A 26514-nucleotide genomic window follows, 5' to 3' on the forward strand; every position below is an offset into this window, starting at 1 on the left:
CCACATCAACAAAATGAAAAACAAAAATCATATGATCAATTGATGTAGAAAAAGCATTTAACAAAGTACAACATCCATTTGTGATAAAAAAAATCTCAGCAAACTGGGGTTAGAGGGAACATACCTCAACATAATAAAGGCCATTTATGAAAAACACGCAACTAACATAATATTCAATGGTGAAAATCTAAGGTCAGGAAGGAACAAGACAAGGATGTCCCTTCTCACCACTTTTATTCAACATAGTAGTAGAAGTCCTAGCCACAGCAATCAGACAGAGAGAGAGAGAGAGAGAGAGAGAGAGAGAGAGAGAGAAGAAGAAGAAGGAGGAGGAGGAGGAGGAGGAGGAGGAGAAGAAGGAGAAAAGAAGAGGCAGCAGCAGCGGCATCCATATTGGTAAAGAAATTAAACTGTCACTACTTGCAGAAGACATGATACTATACACAGAAATTTCTAAAGCCTCCATCAAAAAGTTACTAGAAGTAATAAACGAATTCACTAAACTGACAGGATACAAAATCAATACCCAAAAATCAGTACTATTTCTATACACTAATAACGAAGTAGCAGAGAGAGAAATTAAGGAAACTATCTCATTTACAATTACACCAGAAAGAATAAAATAACTAAGAATAACTTAACTAAAGAAGTGAACAGCTGGTACTCTGAAAAAATATAATACACTGATGAAAGAAATTGAAGATGACAAACAAATGGAAAGATACTCCATACAAATGGATTGGAAAAATTAATATTGTTAAAATTTCCATACTACTTACCCAAATCAATCTACAGATTTACTGCAAGACTTATCAAAATACTAGCAGCACTTTTCACAACACTAGAACAAATAATCCTAAAATTTATATGGAACCACAAATAAACCCCAAATAGCCAAAGAAATCCTGAAAAAGAAAAACAAAGCTGGAGGTATCACAACCCCAGATTTCAAGATATATTCCAAAGCTGTAGGTCAAAACAGAATGGTATTGGCACAAAAACAGATACATAAATCAATGGAACTGAATAGAGATCCCAGAAATAAACCCATGATTATATAGTCTATTAATCTATGATAAAAGAGGCAAGAATATACAACAGAGAAGAGAAAGTCGTTTCAATAAATGCTGCAAGAAAAACTGGACAGCTACACTTAAAAAAAATGAAACCATGGCCATCATGGTGGAGAAGTAGGGGGATCCCTATGTAAGTCGTCTCTCAAACAAAGAAGTGCTGACGCCAAAGGGCTTTGAACCCCAAGAATCTGGGAGGAAAGGAAACTGAATCTACCAGGAAGAAAACTGGAAAACATGAGAAATGATAGTTCAAGGCTACTTCAAGGAACAAATCAAAGCACAACTTGTGGAGGGTCCAAAACATCACTGTGAGTAGAGAAATAAAATAATCAAAGTCACAACAACAGAGAGCAAGTAACACTCTCCAAAAAAGACCTCCTGAAGGGCCAGGCCCCAGACAGTGTATGACCCCCCCTTAAATAGAGCAGTGCTTGCAGGTGCAGAGCACATAACAAGATTTTAAAATTCACAAGGGTCAGAAAACTAGCCAAAATGATGAAACGGAAGAATTCCCCTCAAAAGAAATTCTAGGAAGAGGTGACAGCTAAAGAATTACTCAAAACATATATAAGCAATATAACTGAACAAGACTTTAGAATAATAATCATAAAATTAATGCTGGACTTGAAAAAGGCATAGAAGACAGCAGAGAATCTATCACTGCAGAGATCAAGAAATTTAAAAATAGTCATGATGAATTAAAAGATGCTATAAGTGAGGTGCAAAATAAAATGCAGGCAGTCACAATGTGGATTGAAGAGGCAGAGGGGAGAAGAGGTGAATTAGAAGATAAAAATATGGAAAAAGAAAAGGTGAGAAAAAGAGAGATTAAAAAATCCAGGATCAAGAAGAGGGATTAGAGAACTAAGTGACTCAATCAAACAGAACAATATCAGTATCATGGGAGTTCCAGAAGAAGAGACAGAGAAAGGGGCTGAAGGTGCACTCGAACAAATCATAGCCGAGAACTTCCCCAATCTGGGGAAGAAAACAGACATTGAAATCCAAGAGGCACAAAGAACTCCCTTCAGATGTAACTTGAATTGATCTTCTGCATGACATATCATAGTGAAACTGGCAAAATACAAGGATAAAGAGACAATTCTGAAAGCATCTGGGAAAAAACAGGCTTTAACATAGAAAGGTAGACACACATAAGGGTAGTAACAGATCTATCTACTGATTCCTTAGGGGGATCCTAAGGGGGATTCTGTGAGTGAAATGTTGCAAGGACCACAAAGTACCAGAGACATCACTACAAGCATGAAACCTACAGAAAACATAATGACTCTATACCCATATCTTTCAATAATAACACTGAATGTAAATGGACTAAATGCTCCAATCAAATACATGGGGTATCAGAATGTATTTAAAAAAAAAAACAGACCCATCCATTTGCTGTCTACAAGAGGCCCATTTTAAACCTTAGGACACCTTCAGATTGAAATTGAGGGGATGGGGGTGCCTGGATGGCTCAGTCGGTTAAGCATCTGGCTTCAGCTCAGGTCATGATCTCACAGTTCGTGAGTTTGAGCCCCACAGCGGGCTCTGTGCTGACAGCTTAGAGCCTGGAGCCTGCTTTGAATTCTGTGTCTCCCTCTCTCTCTCTGTTCCTCCCCCACTCATGCTCTGTCCCTCTCTCTCTCTCTTTCAAAAATAAATAAAAACATTTTTAAAAAAATTTTAAGAAATTGAGGGGATGGAGAACTATCTATCACGACACTGGAAGTCAAAAGAAAGCTGGAGTAGCCATACTTACATCAGACAAACTAGACTTTAAAGACTGTAACAAGAGATGAAGAAGGGCATTATATAATAATTACAAGGTCTATCCATCAGGAAGAGCTAACAATTATAAATGTCTATGAGCAGAATACATGAGCCCCCAAATATGTAAAACAATTAGTCACAAACATAGCAATCTTGTTGATAAAAATGTGGTGATTGCAGGGGACTTTAATACTCCACTTACAACACTGGACAGATCATCAAGACACAGAATGAGTAAAGAAACAATGGTCCTGAATGATACATTGGACCAGATGGACTTGACAGATATATTTAGAACTCTACATCCCAAAGAAGCAGAATATACTTTCTTCTCAGTGCACACAGAACACTCTCCAAAATAGATCACATACTGGGTCACAAATCAGCCCTCATTAAATACAAAAGAATTGAGATCATACCATGCACACTTTCAGATCATAATGCTATGAACCTTGAAATCAACCACAGGAAAAAGTCTGGAAAACCTCCAAAAGCATGGAGGTTAAAGTACATCCTACTGAAGAATGAATGGGTCAACCAGACAATTAGAAAAGAAATTAAAAAATACATGGAAACAAATGAAAAATGAAAATACAACAATCCAAACCCTCTGGGATGCAGCAAAGGCAGTCTTAAGAGGAAAATACATTGCAATTCAGGCCTATTTCAAGAAACGAGAAAAATCCCAAATACAAAATCTAACAGCCAGCACACCTAAAGGAACTAGAAGCAGAACAGCAAAGACACCCCAAGCCCAGCAGAAGAAGAGAAATAATAAAGATCAGAGCATAAATAAACATACAGAATCAAAAAAAAAAAAAAAACCCAGAAAAACTGATCAATGAAACCAAGAGTTGGTTTCTTGAAAAAATTAAACAACATTGATAAACCTCTAGCCAGGCTTCTCAAAAAGGAAAGAAAGAAGACCCAAATAGATAAAATCATAAATGAAAATGGATTTATTACAACCAATGCCTCAGAAATACAAGCAATTATCAGAAAATACTATGAAAAACTATATGGCAACAAACAGGACAATCTGGAAGAAATGGACAAATTCCTAAACACACTCACACTCACACTACCAAAATTCTACATGTAAGAAATAGAAATTTTGAACAGACCCATAACTACTGAAGAAACTGAATCAGTTATCAAAAATCTCCCAACAAATAAGAGTCGTGGACCAAATGGCTTTTCTGGGGAATTCTACGAGACATTTAAAGCAGAGTTAATACCTATCCTTCTCAAGCTGTTCCAAAAAATAGAAATGGAAGGAAACATGTGGAATCATTCTATAAAACCAGCATTACTTTGATTTCCAAACCAGACAGAGATCCAGCAAAAAAAGAGAACTACAGGCCAATATCCCTGATGAATATGGATGCAAACATTCTCAACAAGATACTAGCAAATCGAATTCAACAACATATCAAAAGTATTATTCACCATGATCAAGTGGGATTCATTCCTGGGCTGCAGAGCTAGTTCAATATTTGCAAATCAATCAATGTAATACATCACATTAATAAAATAAAAGATAAAAACCTATGGTCCTGTCAATAGATGCAGAAAAACATTTGCAAAATACAGCATCATTTCTTGATGAAATCCTCAAGAAAGTCAGGATAGAAGGAACATTCTTAATCACAGAAGCCATTTATGAAAAGTCCACAGCTAATATAATCTTCTATGGGGAAAAACTGAGAGGTTTCCCCCTGAGATCAAGAACACGACAGGGATGTCCACTCTCACTGCTGTTGTTTAACACAGTGTTGGAAGTCCTAACATCAGCAATCAGACAACAAAATGAAATAAAAGGCATCAAAATTGGCAAAGATACTTTCACTTTTCACAGACTACATGATACTCTACATGGAAAACCCGACAGACTCTACCAAAAGTCTACTAGAACTGATACATGAAATCAGCAAAGTCGCAGGGTACAAAATCAATGTACAGAAATCAGTTGCATTTTTATACACCAATAATGAAGCAACAGAAACAGAAATAAAGAAACTGATCCCATTCACAAATGCACCAAGAACCCTAAAATAAATACCTAGGAATAAACCTAACCAAAGATGTAAAAGATCGGTATGCTGAAAACTATAGAAAGCTCATGAAAGAAATTGAAGATACAAAGAAATGGAAAAACATCCCATGCTCATGGATTGGAAGAATAAATATTTTTAAAATGTCAATATTGCTCAAAGCAATCTATACATTCAATGCAATCTAAATAAAAATTGCACCAGCATTCTTCTCAAAGCTAGAACAATCCTAAAATTTGTATGGAACCATAAAATACTCCGAACAGCCTAAGTAATATTGAAGAAACTAAACCAAAATGGGAGGCATCACAATCTCAGACGTTAGCCTCTACTACAAAGCTGTAATCATCAAGACAGTATGGTATCGGCACAAAAACAGACACATAGACCAATGGCATAGAATAGAGACTCCAGAACTGGACCCACAAATGTATGGCTGACTAATCTTTGACAAAGCAGGAAAGAGTATCCAATGGAAAGAAGACAGTCTCTTTAACAAATGGTGCTGGGAGAACTGGACAGCAACATGCAGAAGAATGAAACCAGACCACCTTCTTACACCATACACAAAAATAAACTCAAAATGGATGAAAGACCTGAATGTGAGACAGGAAACCATCTAAACCCTAAAGGAGAAGGCAGGAAAAAAGCCTCTCCGACCTGAGTCACAGCAATTTCTTACTCAACACATCTCCAAAGGCAAGGGAATTAAAAGCAAAAATGAACTCTTGGGACCTCCTCAAGATAAAATGCTTCTGCACTGCAAAGGAAACAATCAACAAAACTAAAAGGCAACTGACAGAATGGGATAAGACATTTCCAAATGACATATCAGATAAAGGGCTAGTATCCAACATCTATAAAGAACTCACCAAACTCCACACCCAAAAAAACAAATAATCCAGTGAAGAAATGGGCAGAAGACATGAATAGACACTTTTCCAAAGAAGACATCCAGATCGCAAACAGACACATGAAAAGATGCTCAATGTCACTCATTATCAGGGAAATACAAATCAAAACTACAATGACATATCACCTCACAGTGGTCAGAGTCACTAAAATGAACAAGGCTATAGATGCTGGCGAGGATGTGGCGAAATGGGAACCCTCTTGCACTGCTGGTGAGAATGCAAACTGGTGCCGCCACTCTGGAAAACAGTGTGGAGGTTTCTCAAAAAAATTAAAAATAGAATTACACTATGACCCCGCAATAGCAGTACTAGGAATTAACCCAAGGGATACAGTACTAGGAATTAACCCATAGGGGCACATGTACCCCAATGTTTACAGCAGCACTCTCAACAATAGCCAAATTATGGAAAGAGCCTAAATGTCCATCACCTGATGAGTGGATAAAGAAGATGTGGTTTATATATACAATGGAATACTACTTGGCAATGAGAAAGAATGAAATCTGGCCTTTTGCAGCAATGTGGATGGAACTGGAGGGAATTATCCTAAGTGAAATAAGCCAGGCAGAGAAAGACAGATACCATATGTTTGCACTATATGTGGATCTTAAGGAACTTAAAAGAAGACCATGGGGGAGGGGAAGGGTAAAAACTAAATTTACAGAGAGGGAGGGAGGCAAAGCATAACAGACTGAGAACAAACTAAGGGTAGATGGGGGGTAGGGGGAGGGGAAAGTGGGTGATGGGCAAGGGAGGAGGGCACTTGGGATGAGCACTGGGTGTTGTATGGAAACCAATTTGACAATAAATTATACTTAAAAAAATAAAAATAATAAAAATGAAAATTAAAAGAATGAATCCAGGCTACTTTCTAACATCATACACAAAAATAAACTTGAAATGGATTAAAGACCTAAATGTGAGATCTGAAATCATAAAAATCCTCTGACATCTGCCATAGCAACATTTTTCTAGGTATGTCTCCTAGGGTAAGGAAAACAAAAGCATAAATTATTGGGACTACAGAAAAAACAAAAAAACAAAAAAACAAAAAACAAAACAAAACAAAAAAAACTTTTGTACAGCAAAGGAAACCATCAACAAACTAAAAAGACAACTACGGAATGGGAGAAGATATTTGCAAACGCTCTATCCAATAATGGGTTAATATTCAAAATATATAAGGAACTTATACAAATTAACACATACACACACACACTCACACAAATCTGATTAAAAAATGAGAAGAGAGGGCATCTGGATGACTCAGTCAGTTAAGCGTCCAACCTTGATTTCTGCTCAGGTCATGATCTCATGGTTGTAAGATCAAGTCCCAACTCAGGCTCTGCACTGGGCATGGATCCTACTTAAGATTCTCTCTCTTGGTTGCTCTTCCTCTCCCTCCCCACCCCCACTCATGTTCTTTCTCTTCCTCAAGAAAAAAAAGAGAAGAGGACCCAAATAGACATTTTTCCAAAGAAGTCATACAGATGGCCAACAGACACATGAAACATGCTCAACATCACTCATAATCAAGGAAATGCAAATCAAAACCACAATGGGATATCACCTCACACCTGTTAGAATGGTTAAAATCAAAGTGACAAGAAATAACAAGTGTTGTCAAGGATGTAGAGAGAAAGGAATCCTCTTGCACTGTTAGTGGGAATCTAAATTGGTACAGACACTATAGAAAATAGTATGGAGGTTCCTCAAAAAATTAAAAATAGTAATACGATATGATCCAGTAATTCCACTATTGGGTATTTACTCAAGGAAAATGAAAACACTAATATGAAAAGATATATGCACATGTATATTTATTGCAGCATTATTTACAATAGCCAAGATATGGAAGCAACCTAAGTGCTCATTAATAAATGAGTTGATAGGAAAATGTGGTATTTCATAGAATGAAATATTACACAGCGAAAAAAATAAGTGAAGTAAGTCAGACTGAGAAAGACAAATACCTTAAAATTCTACTCATAAGTAGAATCCAAAAAGAAAAAAATGAATAAACAAACAAAAAGCAGAATCAAACCTATAAATACAGAGAACTGATGGTTACCAGAAGAGGGGGAAGAGGTGGAATTGGGAAACATGGATGAAGGGAAAGAGAGATACAGCCTTCTAGTTTTGAGAGAGAGAGAGAGAGAGGGAGAGAGAGAGAGAGAGAGAGAGAGAATCCTAAGCAGGCTCCACACTCAGTACAGAGCCCAACACAGGTCTCAATCCCACAACACCGGGATCATGACCTAAGTTGAAATCAAGATTGGGACACTCAACTGATTGAGCCACCCAGGAGCCTCTAAAAGAAAAAAAACTTCATCTATTATGTTAAATCCATAAAAGTGAACCTAATAAATGGCAGCTTCTAAAATACCTCTAGCTGAAGTTTTTTCCATATTTAAAGCAGTCCCAAATCAAAGGAATGAGACATACAGACCAGAGCTGCTGCTCTGACTTTATTTAGAAATCAACATCGTTGTCTTTTCTTATTGGAAGGACTGTTAGTGGCTATCAGTTCAGCCTCTCCAGAGTTAGGAGCTCCCCAATAAATCTTCATCCAGTTTCTGAACAGTGGAATCACTCCTTTCAAGATCACCCATTCCAAGGCTGGACATTCCCTAAGGGACAACCTCCTTCATGTTAAATCATACAACTGCTAGCAAATGTGGCTCCTCCATTCTGAACACATTCAATTTTCTTCTTGGATATATACCTGAAGTTTAAAATTTGTCCCTGAAGTCACTAGAGAGCCATTAAATAATTGTGAGAAGAGCATTAAACACTCCTCTGGAAAGAACAGGATGAGTATCTTTAAAACTATGTTCTGAGATAGGGGTAACTGCGCGGCTCAGTCGGTTAAGCGTCTGACTCTTGATTTCAGTTCAGGTCATCATCTCACGATTCCTGGAATCGAACTCCTCATCAGGCTCTGTGCTGGCAGAACGGAGCCTTGTTGGGATTCTCTCTCCCCACCCCACCCCCATAATAAACAAATAAAATTTTTTTTAAATGTTCCTAGATGTATTTTAACAAGATTTAGTTACTGATTGGATTTAATAAAGAGGAAGTGTTAGAAACTTGGCTACGTTGCACATCTCCCAGATTTGGCTTAAGAAACTTGGCTGTGCCAGATGCTATTACCATCCACCAGGGCAGGCAATAAATAAGGGAGCAGGTTTGGTTTAGAAGAAAGAGAAGTTCAGTTTGGGTCTACTCCCATACCCCTATGAAGATATTTTTAAGGCAATAGGAAATTTGCACCAGAATTCATTAGAGAACTGAACCAGAAATTTGAGTTTGGAGTCCTTGACATGCATTGAAAGGGTTCCTGAGGGTGGATGTTAAGGTGGAAGAAGAAGACCAGATGAAGTTGAGGCAAGTTAGTCCAAAATGTAGTGGGCAAACCAAGAAGTATGTAATGGAAGCCATCGGATGGGTATTTTTCTGATTGGATAAAAAAATTTTTTTTAATTTTTTTTTCAACGTTTTTTATTTATTTTGGGGACAGAGAGAGACAGAGCATGAACGGGGGAGGGGCAGAGAGAGAGGGAGACACAGAATCGGAAACAGGCTCCAGGCTCCGAGCCATCAGCCCAGAGCCTGACGCGGGGCTCGAACTCACGGACCGCGAGATCGTGACCTGGCTGAAGTCGGACGCTTAACCGACTGCGCCACCCAGGCGCCCCAAAGGATAAAATATTATATAGTTGTTACAATGATGTCTTTGAAGCACTTTAAATATTAGAGATTTTTACTAATGGCGAATGTAAGACACAACCTACTAAATTAAAATGTTAGTAATGTTTCTGGACTTTAGGATTATGACTCTGCAAAGAGAGCCATAGATTCACAAAAACTAATCACAATGACAAAAAGAAAGCCACAATAACCACAATAATTTCAAAAGAATCTACATAATGCATGTCATATTCTAGGATTATATTTCAATTATTTTGCTGTAAAAAAAATAAAGCACTTTTTTTTAAATTTTTTTTCAACGTTTATTTATTTTTGGGACAGAGAGAGACAGAGCATGAACGGGGGAGGGGCAGAGAGAGAGGGAGACACAGAATCGGAAACAGGCTCCAGGCTCTGAGCCATCAGCCCAGAGCGCGACGCGGGGCTCGAACTCACGGACCCTGAGATCGTGACCTGGCTGAAGTCGGACGCTTAACCGACTGCGCCACCCAGGCGCCCCTAATGCACTTCTTTTAAATCCCCATCCGACTACTGTGATATTATGATTTATAAGGAGAAATACATTAATCGGTTTTCACTCAGTTTCTATCACGGCGCTAAAACCCTCAGAATTTCCTAAGTGATAACAACAATCAAGCTATCTTGACATTCCTAACAAACCCCTTTCAACCACAGCTGAATTTATGTTAACGAGGTGACTTTTGGAAAGTACCTAACGATGGTGGCAGGTTGCCAGGGAAAACAACCTGTAATTAGAGGGCTGGAACTTTTAGTCCCACTCTTAACCTCCAGAAGGGGAGAAGGGCTGAAGCTGAAGATTTAAGCAATTGACCCTATGTAATGAAGCTTCCTTAAAAACCAAAAGGACAGGGTTGGAAGCACTTCTAGGATGATAAACGCATGGAGATTTGGGGAAAGTGGCATGCTAAGGGAGCTTGAGAGTTCCGCGCTCTTCCCCATTCCTTGCCCTATATATCTCTTTCATCTGACTATTCCTGAGTTATAGCCTCTCATAATAAACTTTTGTAATAAAACTTATATCCTTTTGTGGTAATCTAGTAAGTAAAATGTATCTCTGTGCTTGGTGAGCTGCTCTAGCAAATTAATTGAACCCAAGGAGAGAGCTATTGGAACTTATGGCTGGTCAGTCAGAAGCCCAGGTGGCAACCCGGACTTCTGACTGGCATCTGAAAGAGGGGGCAGTCTGGTAGGACTGAACCCTTAACCTATGGTTACCTAACTCCAGGTAAATAATGTCAAAATTAAGTTGAATTATAAAACACCTAGCTGGTGTCATAAAGAATTGCTTAGTGCTGTAGGGAAAAAAAAAAACACACATCAGAGTTGGTATCAGAATCTTAACTGTAACTTAACTATAAACTTGGGTATACTAACTAATCTTTAGGTTTAAAAAATATTCATTTATAACATAAGGACACTGAGAACATTTCTTTATTCCAACAATAACTAGAAATAATACAAAAGGAAGATACCATCTCCATTAGCAATAAAACATATGAAGCATCCAGAAACTAGATCAACAAAGAAAACACAAACCTTCTGTGGAGAAAAATCTAAAACTCTACTAAAATGACATAAATGATCTAAATAAACGAAGAGGTCTTTCATAGTCATGGATGACATTACAGAAGTGACAATAATCCTAAATTTAATCTGTAAATTTAATAAAATGTCAATCAAACTCCATCAGGACTTTTTAAGAAACTTCCTACTTATATGGAAGATAACATGTCCACCAACAGCTAGGTCAACTTTGAAAAAGGGGACACTTCCAGGTAATTATACATATTGCAAAGCCACACGTTAAGAAGGGTATAGCACTGACTGAAGACAGAAAATCAAATATAAATGGAATAGATTGTCATAAACAAACTTACCTATATCTGGGAATCACATAAAGGTAGTGTAACAAAAAAAATCAACGAGTAAAAACTATTTAGGAGGTGATGCTGAAAAACTAGCTTGCCACATGGAGAAGAATAAAACTGAATCCGTACATTACATCATGCACTCAAGAGGATGTGGACAGATCAAAGGCTTAAGTGTAAAAGGTGAAATGATAAAGCTAATAGAAGACTATGGAGAAGAGAATGTAACCTAGGAGGAAGACAGAATTTCTTAAATGAGAAGAAAATAGCGCAAAACATGGGTGAAAAGTAGAATTGATCATACCAAAATTTAAGTATTTCTGTTCCAGCATGGCTGTAACAAATGTAAAGGAGGTAAGACACATTAAAAGAAGATACATATAATATCTAAAACTGATTCTATATGTTAAGATTCCAATGATTACATACAACTGAATCCACTCCAAAGAGTTTAAGTAGTAAGAGACTTACTAGAGAAAATTTTTATTGTACAGAATTTTGGAAGGGCTGCAGAAAAAGATTCTAGAATCCTTTTAGAAGTGCTAAGACACAACTTAGAACCAGGCCACCAAGAAGCGGCAGCCTCTTCTCTGATCTAAAGTCCTGGGCTCCAAGAGCACACTCCCACTGCCAGAATCTGGAAAGCTCACGGATGGATGTTACCTTTGCTGCCAGCCCCTGAACTGTGTTATACCGGCTACACCAGGAGTAGGGATACACCGTGCACCACCCTAGACCTCAGGAAACCAGCACCTGGACGCTACCCTTCTGCCAACACTGCCCCAGAAGAATCTAATAGTTCCCTCAGCTGTGCTCGTAAAGTACAAACAACAAAAGTTCCTACTAGGCCTCATTTAGGTCTTCCAAATCTAGTGGAAATTCGCCAAACCTAAGCCACATCTGAAATGAAACCCACAAGGGACTCTGAGAAACATCGCGTTTACATTAGCCTCTAATAGAAGGAAAGAAAATCAGGAGGCTCAGTGACAATCCTTCACATCCTTCACTTTTTCAATAAAATAGTATCGAGCATATACAAAGATACGAAGAACCCTTGTGAATAAATAAGGAAAATCGGGAAATCTATACAAAAGGATAAAAGGATATGAACAGGCAATTCATAGAAGGGCTTACCCAAATGGCTAAAAATTAATAAAAGTATTCTCAAAGGCATTAGCCACCAGATAAATATAAAATAAAAGTTAAAGCAAGACACTGTTTGGTCTTATAAACAAGACCAAGATTGGATCGGTAAAATTCAAAAATTAGATAAATGCTAATTTACTGCATTAATAAAGTAAAAACTGGGGAAAGCATTCTGGAAAATAATCTGGTAGTACCCAGACAAATTAAGTAAATATTTTATAAACCAACAACTTCACTCTTGAATAAATACCCCAGAGAAATTCTCACACCAGGCCCCATACTGGAAGAGTCAGCAGTGCTGTCTGTGGTGGCAAAGAACAGGAGTCCAGATGTTCATCGCTGTGCAAATGCTTAAACAAAATATGAAAAATGTCCAGAGCAACCGCACTGCACAACCCTAGGGAACATGAGTGACGTACAATAAAAAGTGAACAGTGCCACCTGGTGCGTGCAGCCTGGCAGAACCCTCACTTTTTGGAATATGCAGTAAGAAGCAATGAACCTGATAGACGTTCACCCAGAAAAAAATTGTAATTTTTTTTTCCAAAGGACTGCTGGGTTCTTTTTAAAGCAACAGAAAGAAGTCCAACTCAGAGTGTTTGTATAAACTAAAATTAAACATATAAATATTACATACTTGACAAAAACAGGTATAATTTCAAGACTGTATCAATCAAACATGTAAAAGCAGTTCCCTATGACTATTGGGAGGGCAGACTAGGAAATGAACCTACAGTTATTCCCTGCTTTTTAAAAAGTCCCATAATGCCAATTTGCTTATGCAAAAGATCTATGTTATCCCTCGTTTTCACGAATCAAAAGAAACCTAAAGAGGACTTTTTCATTTTTTTAAAAAAAGGCAAAAAGCGAAAATAGCGTTCAGTACTTTTTTCTACCCTGACTTGACTGAAGCAGCGCCCACCCCAAGCAGCGAGTGGTGCCACCCAGCGCTTTCCCCGGGAACTACACTCCGCAAGTCAGCATCATGCCACCAGAGCTTTGAACAGTGTCTGTGACCATCTATACTTTGTCTTGATTTATTTTGTGCATCTGTTCGTAAGATGTGTCCTAAGGTATCAGAAAAAGCCTAAGAGAGGTTATGTTGTTTAAGTCTCAGAACCCTCAACATTTTTCCCACATAAACTAATGGTCATTGTTTCTTTGCTTTATACCATTTCGGCTTACAAAAGTTTTCATAGGAATGCCATACTTTTGGATAATGAAGGAAACCTATACAGGGAATAACTACAAGGAAAAAATGAAGAGTCTTGCATGGACTAATGATGGGGGTGTCATGCACTGAGGGATATGAGTAAATGAACTTTCTTTCCTGAAGATCAGGAATAGAGTGTCAATAATACTTAAAACTACTAGAGAGAACAGGAGATATCTGAAGAACTACAGAGACCGAGCAACAAGGATGGGATAAAACTGCAGAGCATTAAATATTATTATGTATTTATTAATATATAAATACAGTAAAGATTTTAAACTTTGGCCTCAGGGCAATAGAGAATCACTGAAATGTTTTTAAACTGCACTGGCCACCTGATCTTCATACTGTTAATAGTTTACTCTCTAATCCCTGATATCTAAATGGGATGTGTCTGATGCTCAGGAGAGAGATAGGAGCTAAAGTTACCAATCTTTAGTTGGTAATAAAACCAAGTAACTTTAGTTGGTAATAAAACCAAGAGGGTACATACAGAAGGAAATTGATGGTTCAACCTTAGGGGTTAGTCTAAAGCTACCTAAATCTGCATGCTCGAATTTTATTATCCCAAGACAGATGGTAACGAAAATAATCTTTGAATTTAGAGTCAAATGAGGCTCCTTATAGAAAAAATCCAAATCAAAGATAAAAGACTTCTAGATGACTTTTTCACTTATATCACATGTCATCCCAGACAAATGTCTCTCCACAGAAATCACTGAAGTTCTTATTCAACCTTTTATGCCCACCCACAATATGCTAGATCTAACAGAGTCAATACACGTTTGGATTTTTCTAAGATCGGAAGTGACAGATCAAACTCTATATCCTGAAATAAACTGCCAGGATACTCTCCAAACATTTTACACCCTCAGAACCATTTAACCAAAATAGCACTGCAGAGACATAAGATGTAATCATCCTGAAGAACATCTTGGATAGCTGCAAAATGTAACACCTCCCATAAAGAATCTGCGTACCTTATGTCTCCAAAGGGGAAGTATTAGTCTATAGATTTAAAAGGGGGTGGGTTGAGGAAGAGAGGCCAATGATCTAAAAGTATCTAGGTTAAAAAATGAGTTGCAAAAGATTATCTCTATTGTTATCCCATTGTTTTCATTACTCTTTTAAAAGATAAGGCTTGGGGGCACCTGGGTGGCTTAGTCAGTTAAGCGTCTGACTCTTGATTTCAGCTCAGGTCATGAGCTCATGGTTTGTGAGATCAAGCCCCACTTTGGGTTCTGCTCTGACAGCCCAGATCCTGCTTGGAATTCCCTCTCCTTTTGTGCCCCTCCCCCGCTTGAGTGCACAAGTTCTCTCTCAAAATAAAGAAGTTAACATTTAAAAAAAAATAAAATATAAGACTTGTATGTTAACAATGAGGAGATTCATTGTTTACGTTAACTTTCTCCAGAGTGTTCAAATGGATTCATTTGTGACCCTGAAACGGTTCTATTGTAGTCCATTTGCTTCTTAATGGGCTTAAACAAGCTGCACTTCTTTAAGGACAATAAAACAAAACAAAAGTAAAAATCCTAGGAGTTCTCAAAAGCTTTTGGCCTCTTTGTCTCTAAGAAAGTTTTATGTCAATGACAACTTCTAAATGGAATACCATAGATTCATAACAATTTTGAGTAAGCATATAGCACAGAAAAAATTGAAAACATACACAAACCAATATAGTTGAACCTTGAGCAACATGGGTTTGAACTGCCTGGGTCCACTTACACAAGGATTTTTTTTCCAATAAATACAATACACTACTGTAAATTTATTTTATCTTCCTTATTGTCTTAATAACATTTTCTTTTTCCTAGGTTACCATATTGGAAGAATACAGTAAATAATACATATATAAAATATGTTTTAATAGACTTTTTATTATTGTTAAGTCTTATGGCAAACAGTAAGCTATTAATATTTAGGTTTTTGGGGGTGTCAAAAGTTTTACGTGGATTTTCGACCATATGGACGGTGTTGGTGCCCCTAATCCCTGTGGTTTAAGGGTCAACTGTATGTTAAAGTACAATGAAGTAAGAAAATAATACGACTTTTATTGAGCAATTTAAACTAAAAAAAAAAAAAAGTGCAAAGCCAACAATCCACCCAAGAATAGGAGATGACTTATATTGGAGCTAATAAATCTAAAAAGAACTTGCTCAATACATTTGGTGTTAATATTAGAAAGACTCCAGATACTCTAAATCCTTGTGTCATACATTGTGTCATACACAGCTATTTCATAAAACAGGTCAACCACACACTACACACAGTCACTACCTTAGTGTTCTAAAACACAAGGTCCTAAATTCAAGGTAGTGACAGCCCAACCAATCTGAATCTCCTCTAGTATCAACCAAAATTGGCCCAAACTAGCAAAATCAAAACATCACTGCTCTCACCACCACTTATTACCGATACCCAAAGTATCTTTATCCCACTGTATAAATGGATCCTCCAGTACAAGGAGTTTCTTCAGCTCTAACAGTAAAGAAAAATTAAACATGCAGGGATTCGTTGTTAGGAGAAAAGGTAACTGCCAGAACCATCCCTTCTATAGAATATAAGGTTGGATGAGACCTGAACAAAGCAGCTTCCCAGCAAGACCGCATTCATTTTTATACCTAGGAAACCAGGGTACCAAGTGATAAGAAATTATTGCCTCGGGTCTCCCACGAATTCAGTGGGATACTTTAAAAGGGAGACAGACTGAAAGATTCTCAGCCATAGATGTGCCATAGCAGTGCTACAAACTTACTGATAAACATCATTCTTTCCCCTCCTGCGTATGCAAAGCCAACAATTTAAATGACACAATTAATTTCCATAGATGTCCACTATATTCCTGAGTACAACAAAGAACCCTTCTGCTAGAAATACGAAAACAACCCCCCTCCCCCCGGGTAGTGTTTAAGCATCACTTTAAAACACCATACAGGCATAATTTTTTTAAAGAAATAATTCCATTCCCCATGAAAATAAAAAGGCTATCTTCAGCCCATCGTGGTTTTGATATAACAGATAAGACAGCTTCAAGTGGGTCCAGGATATGTGGAAACTGACTAGATCACAGAAGAGTGGATGCTATTTTCCTATCCAATCAATGCCTCCCAGGACATCCTTGGAAAGGAGGAAGACATACATGTTTCCCTTTCTCTCATCTATAGAGGAGCAGATGTCAAAGAGTAATAATTCTTCAGCATGGTTAGAGTCCTCTTATAGCATCCAATTACTATCATTATTTGTTCATATAATGTTAATGTGTGATAATTCACTAAATAGCATTTCAAATTGATTACAAGTCATATTTGTCCTGTATTTATATTTTTAATATAAAAAGAGCCTTGGAAAGTTTTCAGCCACTAAAATTATAGCCAATAACTATAAAGTCATAGACAGTACTTACTTGTTTCTCTCTAATGGGCCCCTTCATGCTAAATTTCATTAACATCAGGTTATTACTTATAATGAAAACAGGAATAAACAGAGTAATAAAATTTTCTCTATTTCCTTTACCTCTTCTTTCATTACCAATAAAATTCATAATTAGAAGCTCTGAGTTGCTATACAATCTTTGCTATTTTATTTTTTTTAATTTTTTTTTAATGTTTATTTATTTTTGAGACAGAGAGAGACAGAGCATGAACAGGGGAGGGGCAGAGAGAGGGAGACACAGAATCTGAAGCAGGCTCCAGGCTCTGAGCTGTCAGCACAGAGCCCGACGCGGGGCTCGAACTCACGGACCGTGAGATCATGACCTGAGCCAAAGTCGGACGCTTAACCGACTGAGCCACCCAGGCGCCCCAATCTTTGCTATTTTAAAATCAACCAACAAATATAGGAAGAGATGTTCTCTCAACACAAGTTCTATCAAAGTATCATCCTACTTTCATTAGATTCAATCACATCTCAGTGAAAATAACTAATTTTGACTAATCAAAAATTTTAGTAATTTTCCAGCTTGAATTCAATGGGAAGTTACCAATAGGAAGCCTAGATACCCAACCTGCCTGTTTAAAAAAAAAAAATGGCAAACAATTATTCCTAAAGGGGTCAGTATGCTCATTGTCCATCATATTCACTGGCACACAGCAGGCACAGAATAGATATTGGTGGATGTGTTGATAGAAGATTAGATAACGGACAGAATCAGGTGAGTAGGGAAGGAGGAAAGAAAAGAAGAAACAGGTGAGAAAAAAGACCAGATGAATCCCTAAATCCAAGAAGTGGACATAATAAAACGCAGACAATAATACGTGCAATGACATTGGAATAAATGGCTGCCCGTTAGGTGAAACTAGTAAACATACAAAAAACGGAAATGGGAATTTAATCAGCCCTTTCAGATGCTAAATCAAGAGTGACAAATAGTATGTTCCAAGAGGGTAAAACTTCAAGACAAAGGCACAAAGTCAGGAAAATAAAATGCATGTTCATAGAACAGTAACCAGACTAACTTGTCTAAAGTTGAGAGCTTATGAAGGAAGTTGTGGGAGGTTAGGCTGCAAAGGCAGGTGCCGCACCCAGAGGCTGTGCACAACATAAATACTGAGGGTGTCTGCCTGCTGCCTCCTCTTCCCCACTCCTCCTTTAAAAATTAGCACCTGCAAGGGCGCCTGGGTGGCTCAGGCAGTTGAGCGGCGGACTTCGGCTCGGGTCATGATCTCACGGTCCTTGAGTTCGAGCCCCGCGTCGGGCTCTGGGCTGACAGCTCAGAGCCTGGAGCCTGTTTCGGATTCTGTGTCTCCCTCTCTCTCTGACCCTCCCCTGTTCATGCTCTGTCTCTCCCTGTCTCAAAAATAAATAAAAAACGTTAAAAAAAATTAAAAAAAAAATTAGCACCTGCACCCAATCACACAGCCACAACCCCCATCATATACTTTCCTTATCCAAACCCTGAAGGAAACCAAAATTTATGATAAAGTGACAAAAAAGCTTACAATCATAGAAAATGCTAAAAGAAAAAAAAAACATGATGAATAAACAATTAAGAAAAAACTAGCGACTAGGTATATTAATTATCAACTAGCACCTGATTATATCCTACCAAGCTTCTGTATACAATCTCAGAGTTGTTTTATTTTGCTTTAACCAACTTGGTTTTGGATCACTTTGAGCAATGAAGTTTTTTAAGGCGATGAACCAGGATAGGAACTCAAACAGCACCAATTGTATGCCTCCTACATGCTAGGCAGATTTGTAGTGGCTTTATACATACTATTTCACTTAATCTTAACATTATTAATTTGAAATCACTCCTCCAGCTTCATATATGTGAGGAAAAATTACTTGAGAGTCACTTTTAAAAGCTAGGATACAAATTTATCTGCTTAACTATCACATGACTGGGTATGTTCAGCACATTTTAATAGAATCAGAAGGAAATACGGCTCTAAAAGCACTTGTTCAATTTCAAATACACATGGTTTATATCTAAATACCTAAATGCACTTAAAACTAGGCCAGTCCTCCACACATAAAGTCATCATTAAAGCCCATCACTGGGGTACTTGACTTCAACCCAAACCACAGTCTTAAAGAAATCATAAGAAATGATTTTTCCAACCAAACTAATCTAGTCTCAGCTTTTGTTACCATGATCTATTCTGATATATGGAACCCAGTAAGTCAAGAAATAGGGGAAAGGACAGCATTCATATAACCCCCTTTCCTGTTAGAGTAAGAAAGATGCATTTTCTATATACATCTGGGATGATTTCTGACTTTCCTTCACATATTGGGACATGAAGGATATATTTACTCTGTCAGATGCTAATACGAGAAATAAGACTGCAACTGGCCTTCACAAATCAAAGTTTAATCATTTTAACCAGCTACATAAGAAAACCTTGTACTCCTAGAGTGGGTCCTTCTCTACAGATATAAAAATCAAGATAACCTTTAGAAAAGCCAAAATGAGAGTCACACAATCCAAATGCTAATGCCCAAGCCAATTATCAATTAGTTAGCAACTCAAAAGCTCACTGATACACCTGATTTTACACCTAGGCATGTTAACAAAAGATTTGCTTACTTAAGTACAAATCTTAGAGGAGGGATTTACTAGCTTAATGCCCTTAGGCAAGTTACTTCACGGGTCTGAACCTTGCTTAGCTCATTGGGAAAATGGGGGTAAACAGCTCTACTTTATAAAACTGTTGTAAGGATTACAGACACTCATGTAATGCACCACACAGTATCTGGCATTCAGTAGAAGTGCAATAAATATAACTTTACATGATAATTACAGGCTTTGCCAGCCAATAACAAATTGATCAGAAAGACCAAATTAGAAGTATGAGGGGTGGGTGGAGAGAAGACAAAGACAGCTCTATGAATAAATAGCTGAGAGGAAGGAAAGAGTCAAGAAACAAAGATGCAAAAACTCAGGACTAGAGCCAGCCTGCACACTGCAATAGCTGTGGAGGGCATCCCCAGTGTTTTCACAGCACGTAACAATGGCCTGCCTTCACTAAGCCATTTAAAACAGATTAAACTTTGATTCCGTGTGTTTAAAAAAAAAGACAGATAAGCACATAATTGACTTTGGAAAGCTTCCTATCAAAAGTGATTTAGCATCACAAATTTAACATTTTACATGTCTAAACTTTTAATTAACTGCAAAAATCTATGAACAAGCTTCTGCTAGACTTCATGTACCAAAGAACCTCTCAAATTTCAGAAGCCATTTTTTTTCTCCGCAGCACTGAAAACAACTGTATTTCAAACAAATTAACTGGAAATATTTCAGTGCAATGGCCTAAAACATCATCAGTTTTTAACAGCTAACACAAGATAAAGTTTTTGTCTCCATCATCACTAAAAATGTTTTTATATCTACCAAACAAACACAAACATGTGCCATGAACATCTCTTTCCACTTGAATTTTCTCCCTACATTTGGAAGGCAGTAAAAAGCAAAAACATCTGTTCCTTTCTGCAGAGCTGACAACCCTCATTCTATGGTTTAAAAATAAATGATGTTTATGGAAGTTTATAGATAAATGATCACCTGCTTCAAAGGCAGCTGGCAATTAATGGATCCAAAGACATGCATGCAAAATTAAGGCCAAAAAAAGAAAACAAAACAGATTCCCTAAGGAGAATACTACTGTTCCCTAGGCCTCTGATAATATCCAAGACACCCATAAAATTGTAGACGGTAAAGAACCAAATGTGATGCCAGATGACAAGAAAACAGACAGCAACGGAGAAACAGGGGCCTGTGTCAATCTGGATTCACTCCACCACAAGAACAGTTTCCCTGAGAGCTGCCTAGAGAAAATCTGGATCAGCCTAACCAAGAATCACTCTTCTTCCAGCCCAAGGAAGGCCAGATGTTCAACAATTAAAGGGATGGACCTTATTAGAAACAGCAACTGAAAAATCTTATAAAGTCTGTATTTTTTATAAACAGCTTTTACTCCATGTTGCCTTGCAGTGTCAAATATCCAAAAATAAGTAATAAGCAAGGACATTCAGACTTAAATCAGTAGACTCAGCTTCTATTTCTGGCTCTGCCTCTGAATGAATCACAGTGTGACCTTGAGAAAATTATTTCATCTCTTTACCTACCTGCATTTCCCCACCAGCGACAAGATTAGGTTCAACCCACAAATTTTTCTTTTTTTGAAAAGAAAGTGAGTGGGTGAGATAAATATATGGAAACTGCTACACAAATATCTACTGATCACAGACCAGCTATATACCCAACCATCAAAGACAAAATCAGTAATGTCCATATTAAAACAACTCACTGTGCAATTTCACCCTTGTACAGTAAAAAATTCTCCCTGGAGAGGGAAATAGAACACAGGTACTCACTGAACAGGACTCCTTGAATTGTCCAAAATTTCAAATTTGGAAATACTTAGCAAAATAAAGTGCAATGCAAGGAACAAGGATGAACCATGTTTTTCTCTTAAGGGCCTATGATCTTCAGGACTCTGATCAGTCCTCCTAGGAATGAATTCCTCTTCCCTGACCCCTGCCAAGGAGATCAGTCCCTGTACCCCTGATGCTCCCAGAACACTATACTGCATGTTTCCATGTGCTCCTGCGTACTCAGGGAGCCCTGGAGAAACAAAACCCTGATTTAATGACCTTTGTATGTCCTGCCACTAGCATATTGCCTGATACAACGTGGCTGCCCAGAATATACATATATATACGTATATATGTATATATGTGTGTGTATATATATATATATATATGTGTGTGTGTTAAATTAAAGTGAATATATATATATATAAAAAGTCTAATGCTATTAGAATGAGCAACCATTAATATTAATAGATGATAATCTGAATCATGGTGACATTTTCATTTAAAAATATATATTTATAAATGAATGATAACCTAGATAAAGATGAAACACATGATTTCTCACCAAAATTAAATTTAAAAAATTAACTCAAGAATTTTCCTATCTTCTTCCCTCAAAAATGATCTTTCAAGGCTTTTGTTTGTTTGTTTTTTATTCATATTTTTTACAACTTATCTAAAGGGTATTAGACTATAAGCATCCCTTTTCATTTAACCTACACAATAAAGGGAAGGGAGAAGTTAAAAAAAATAAAAAGAAAGAGAGCAAGCAATAAATAAATGAATAAAGTGAATAAAGACTACTCTTAAGTAGTATAAGAATCTATAAATGTAAAACAAAAGGTGAAACATGTAAAATACAGGTGAAAATAAAAATGTGGTAAATACAAGTTGGCATTTAGCCAACTAAGTAGCTATGCCCATTGAGAAATGTCACTTAAGAAATGTGTTTTTTGATGTTTATTTATTTATTCTGAGAGACAGAGAGAGCAGGGAAGGGACAGAGAGAGAGGAAGAGAGAGAATTCCAAGCAGACTCCATGCTGCCAGAGCAGAGTCCTACGTGGGGCTCAAACCCACCAAACGTGAGATCATGAGCTGAGCTGAAACCAAGAGCTAGATGCTTAACTGACTGACCCACCCAGGAGCCCCAAGAAACGTTTTATAGATAACCTATTTATTACAGTAACAGAATTGAAGACTTAAGCTTTTCAAATTACATTTGAAATTTTTACCATGCAAATATTTATCATAAACCTACCAGTAATTGCATAAATTGTCATTCTTTCCTATTCCATAAATTCTTGCACTTATTATTTCCTTTAATAATTAAGAGTAGAAGGAAGAGGGCACCTGGGTGGCTCAGTCCGTTAAGCGTTGGACTTTTGATTTTGGCTCAGGTCATGATCTCATGGTTCGTGAGTTTGAGCCCTGCATCGGGCTCTGTGCTGACAGTGCAGAGCCTGCTTGGGATTCTCTCTCTCTCTCTCTCTCTCTCTTCCTCCCCCACTTGTTCTCTCTCTCAAAATAAACTTTAAACATTAAAAAAAAAAAAGAGTAGAAGGAAGAGAACATGAAACAATGAGTAGTTAAGGTAAGGCCTTGGGACCTACACACGTCTAAGAAAGGATAAACTATTTACCACAGTAAATGGACCCTTTAGCTGGGCTTTTATGGTGCCCACCAGTTGGATTACACGTCCTTGTGGTCTTCTCACCTTCAGCGACTCCAAGCTATACCTGTTTTGATTGGACATAAAGCCAAATGAAAATTATCCCTAATATTCTACTTCATTACTTATTAACTTTCTAAGAGTGGTTGCATCAGCAAACTGGAGTACATCCCCTTAACTTCACTGAGTAGTCAACCCAGATTGCTGACAGAAACTACATATTACATATGTAAGCATACACATATATATCAGAGCAGTCAGAGATCACCTCTGCATAGTACTGGAATAAATGATTTGTTTCTCCCACGCTGACCCTTGTCAAAAAATCATTCACAATTTTCTTATTTTTAATGATGTGAGGATGAGGAAGGAAAGACAATGATGGCTCAGTTAGCTGTGGAAAAAAAAAAAAAAAGAGTTGATCTGCCTGGCGGGACCCTGGACACAGAGAATAGCACGTTTTGGACAAATGGTTGGAGCAGCCCTTCCTTGCGATGACTTAGGAGACATAACAAAGTTGTTCCCTTTAAGACCTTGTTAAAAAAAAAAAAAAAAAGAACAATAAAAACCCAGAAATTTTACTAATCTTGAAAGCAGGACGTGAAAGGATTCCCTGAGTCAGGACTTGCCAGAAACAAGTCTCGGCTTCGCGAAGTGAGGAGAGCAAGTGACCGGGGAAGGCCCTGATTGGCAGGTGACCCAGCAGCAGGGCGCGCTCACCTGTGAACACGTTCTGGAAGCCATCTGCAGCCGCCTGCGCCCCAGGCACCTTGGCTGCCAGTCCGGGGGGCACCCCACCGCCCCCCTCTGAGGCAGCCTCGCGTGCCGGTAGGTGCGCCGAGCCCCCGGCCGGGGGCGCGCGGCTGCCTAGCTCCTCCGTCCAGTCCGCTGAGCGGCTGAGGCCGCAGGTGAGGCCGCCGTCGGCCCGGTGCTTCTTGGGCGGAGCGGCGGCGGAGACGAGGGCAGCCCTGGGCCCCCGGCTCAGGGAAGACTCCAGCCGCCTCTTAATCCTGGGGCTCTGGCTGGGAGACTGAGACGGAGAGTGATTGGGCGAGCTGAGTTGCCGGGTGGTGGTCTTGATGTAGCAGGGAGTGATGAGCGGGTAGGGCTTGAAGCAGCGTGGACTGGGCGCAGGACTGCCGGGCAGGGAGGCGGCTGCCAGGGCGCCGGGCCTGCCGGGCTCCCCCTCGGGCTCTGCCCCCGGCCTCGGGGGGTCCTCTCCCGCCTCCAGGCCCCACGCCTCCCCTGGAGAGTCTCGGGGGGCATCCTCAAAAGTGTCTTCCTCGCCTTCCTCATCAGTGTCCCCAACCCCTGGGCCGGGGCTTCTGGCCGAGCCCTCCTCCGCTGGTGAGGACTCGGGGAACCGGAAGGCCGGGGAGGAGGGCGAGTCTGCAGCGGCAGGCTGGCCCACCGGCAGGCCAGGCACAGCTAAGGCTCCGGGGGGTGGAGGCTGCTCGGGCACCCGGGGCTCGGTGACCAGGCTCCGAGGCAGGTCAGACAGCGTAGACAGAGCCTGCTCCGTGTCGGGACTGCAAGGGGCCTCCCCGGCTGCGCTGCTCGTGCCCAGCAGGTACTGGTCCAGGCCCAAGAAGGCCCCGGGCTGGGGGGAGGCGGCTGTGGGGGCTGCTGCAGGCTTCTCAGGGCCCTGGAGGAGCAGCTGCTGCTGCTGCTGCTGCTGCTGCTGCTGCTGCTGCTGCTGCTGTTGGCGGATCGCCTGCTGGATGTCTGAGAGCAAATCCTCTTGCTCCGTGGCCGAGTGAAAGCTATAGATGTCCGTGTCCGAGCCGGAACTGGTTCTTTGTCCATCCTGCACCCCTGCAGCAGCTTCCAAATCCCCCAAGACCACCCTGCCCCCAACCCCAACATCGGTGGGTCCAGAGCCACTTGGACGGGTTACCTCGAAAGGGTCAGCGCACTCGGTATCCGACAGGCCCGTCTCGTCTGCAGAGAGGCTGAGATCTGGGGTCTTGGTGACCAGGGAGTGCGCGCTGTCCAGCTCCCCGATCTGCAAGGCCTGGGAGTCCAGCACATCCTCGCGGGAGCCGCTGGTGCCTTTCCCCTTGGACAGGTTCTTCCTGATCCGCAGGTTGGAAAACACTGAGGCTCTGGATTCCGACTTGCTCTTCTTCTTGCCTGGCTCCCCCCCGCCGCCACCTCCTCCCCCCTTGCCGTGCTTGCCCAGCGCCTTCTTGCCCCCGCTCCCCTTCTTTGTGGCTTCCACATCTCTGGGCCCGACAGCATCCTCGGCGCTGCTTCCGCCTTCGTGCAAGGCATCACCTGCGCTCCTCTTCAGCTTCCCATCCTGGTTCCCCATGTTGCAATCCCGCTGCTGAGCCGAGGCGCCTCCAGCATTCAGGCCATGCCGGCCCTCCTTGGCCCCCAGCCCGCACAGGGGGAGGCTCCCGGGACAGTCAGGCGGCCAGGCGAGCCGCTGGGAGAGGAGGCCAAATCGCGCGGGGCTGGCCCTGCTAGCATCTGCCTCCTCTTCGCACAATGCGCGCTTGCTCCCGCGGCGGCCGTGGCTGCGGCTGCAGCCGAGAGCGAGCGGGCGGCAGCCCAGAACATGCTCAGTGCTGCGCTCTGAGTCCGCCAATGGCTGCGCAGAACGCGGCCGGGGCCTGGCCCCCCAATGGCCGCCGCCCCCCCCTCCGCCCTCGCCCGGCTTCTCCCCGAAGCCGGGCGCGAAAACTGTTTGCTCAATCTCGGAGACTTTCATCTCCGCTGTGCGAATCGAATGCATTGTCCCCGTGGAAGGAGCTCGTCAGCTGGAAGATGCACATGGAACTTCAAAGCTCCGGGACCTGCCATGAAAAAAAAAAAAAAAAAAAAAAGTTAAAAAGAATTTTAAACGGTGAAAAAACCGAAGCCAAATTCCAATTGAGAGGTTCTATAATATCGAGGCCACATATGCTACCCACTCCCCCCTTCAAGTGCCTGAAGAAACATGGCTCTTCAATAAATATTTGTGGAGCGAATGGATTGCTCCTTAATAACTGATAGTCTTGAACACTGCTAATGTGCTTGAGCATATGGTTTAGGAATGGTTGCTACATATAGTGCTGCTTTTATGTTTGATGCAGACCTTGCATCTGTTTACTTGAGAGATTAGCTGCCGTTTCAAAAGTTCATTTTTTCGAATTTTTTATGGCAAAATAGCAAAGTGAAGTTAAAAAAATCCTAAGAGATTAGAGTTGATTAAAATGCTAATCTCCAAAATTCTATGTATTTACCATATAAATCAAA

The 26514-nt window shown here is 39.9% G+C and overlaps 1 protein-coding gene across 1 annotated transcript in view; it reads right to left on the bottom strand.

Moving 5' to 3' along the window:
- FMN2 (formin 2) overlaps positions 1 to 26514 on the bottom strand; it is a 492613-nt gene that overhangs the window by 367159 nt on the left and 98940 nt on the right. The window contains exon 6 of the mRNA XM_045048716.1: positions 23992 to 26072. Within this exon, the coding sequence (XP_044904651.1) occupies positions 23992 to 26011 (2020 nt within the window). The 5' untranslated portion in view covers positions 26012 to 26072. The remainder of the gene's footprint in view (positions 1 to 23991; positions 26073 to 26514) is intronic.

Source organism: Felis catus, chromosome F1, assembly GCF_018350175.1.
Source record: "Felis catus isolate Fca126 chromosome F1, F.catus_Fca126_mat1.0, whole genome shotgun sequence".
Taxonomy (NCBI): domain Eukaryota; kingdom Metazoa; phylum Chordata; class Mammalia; order Carnivora; family Felidae; genus Felis; species Felis catus.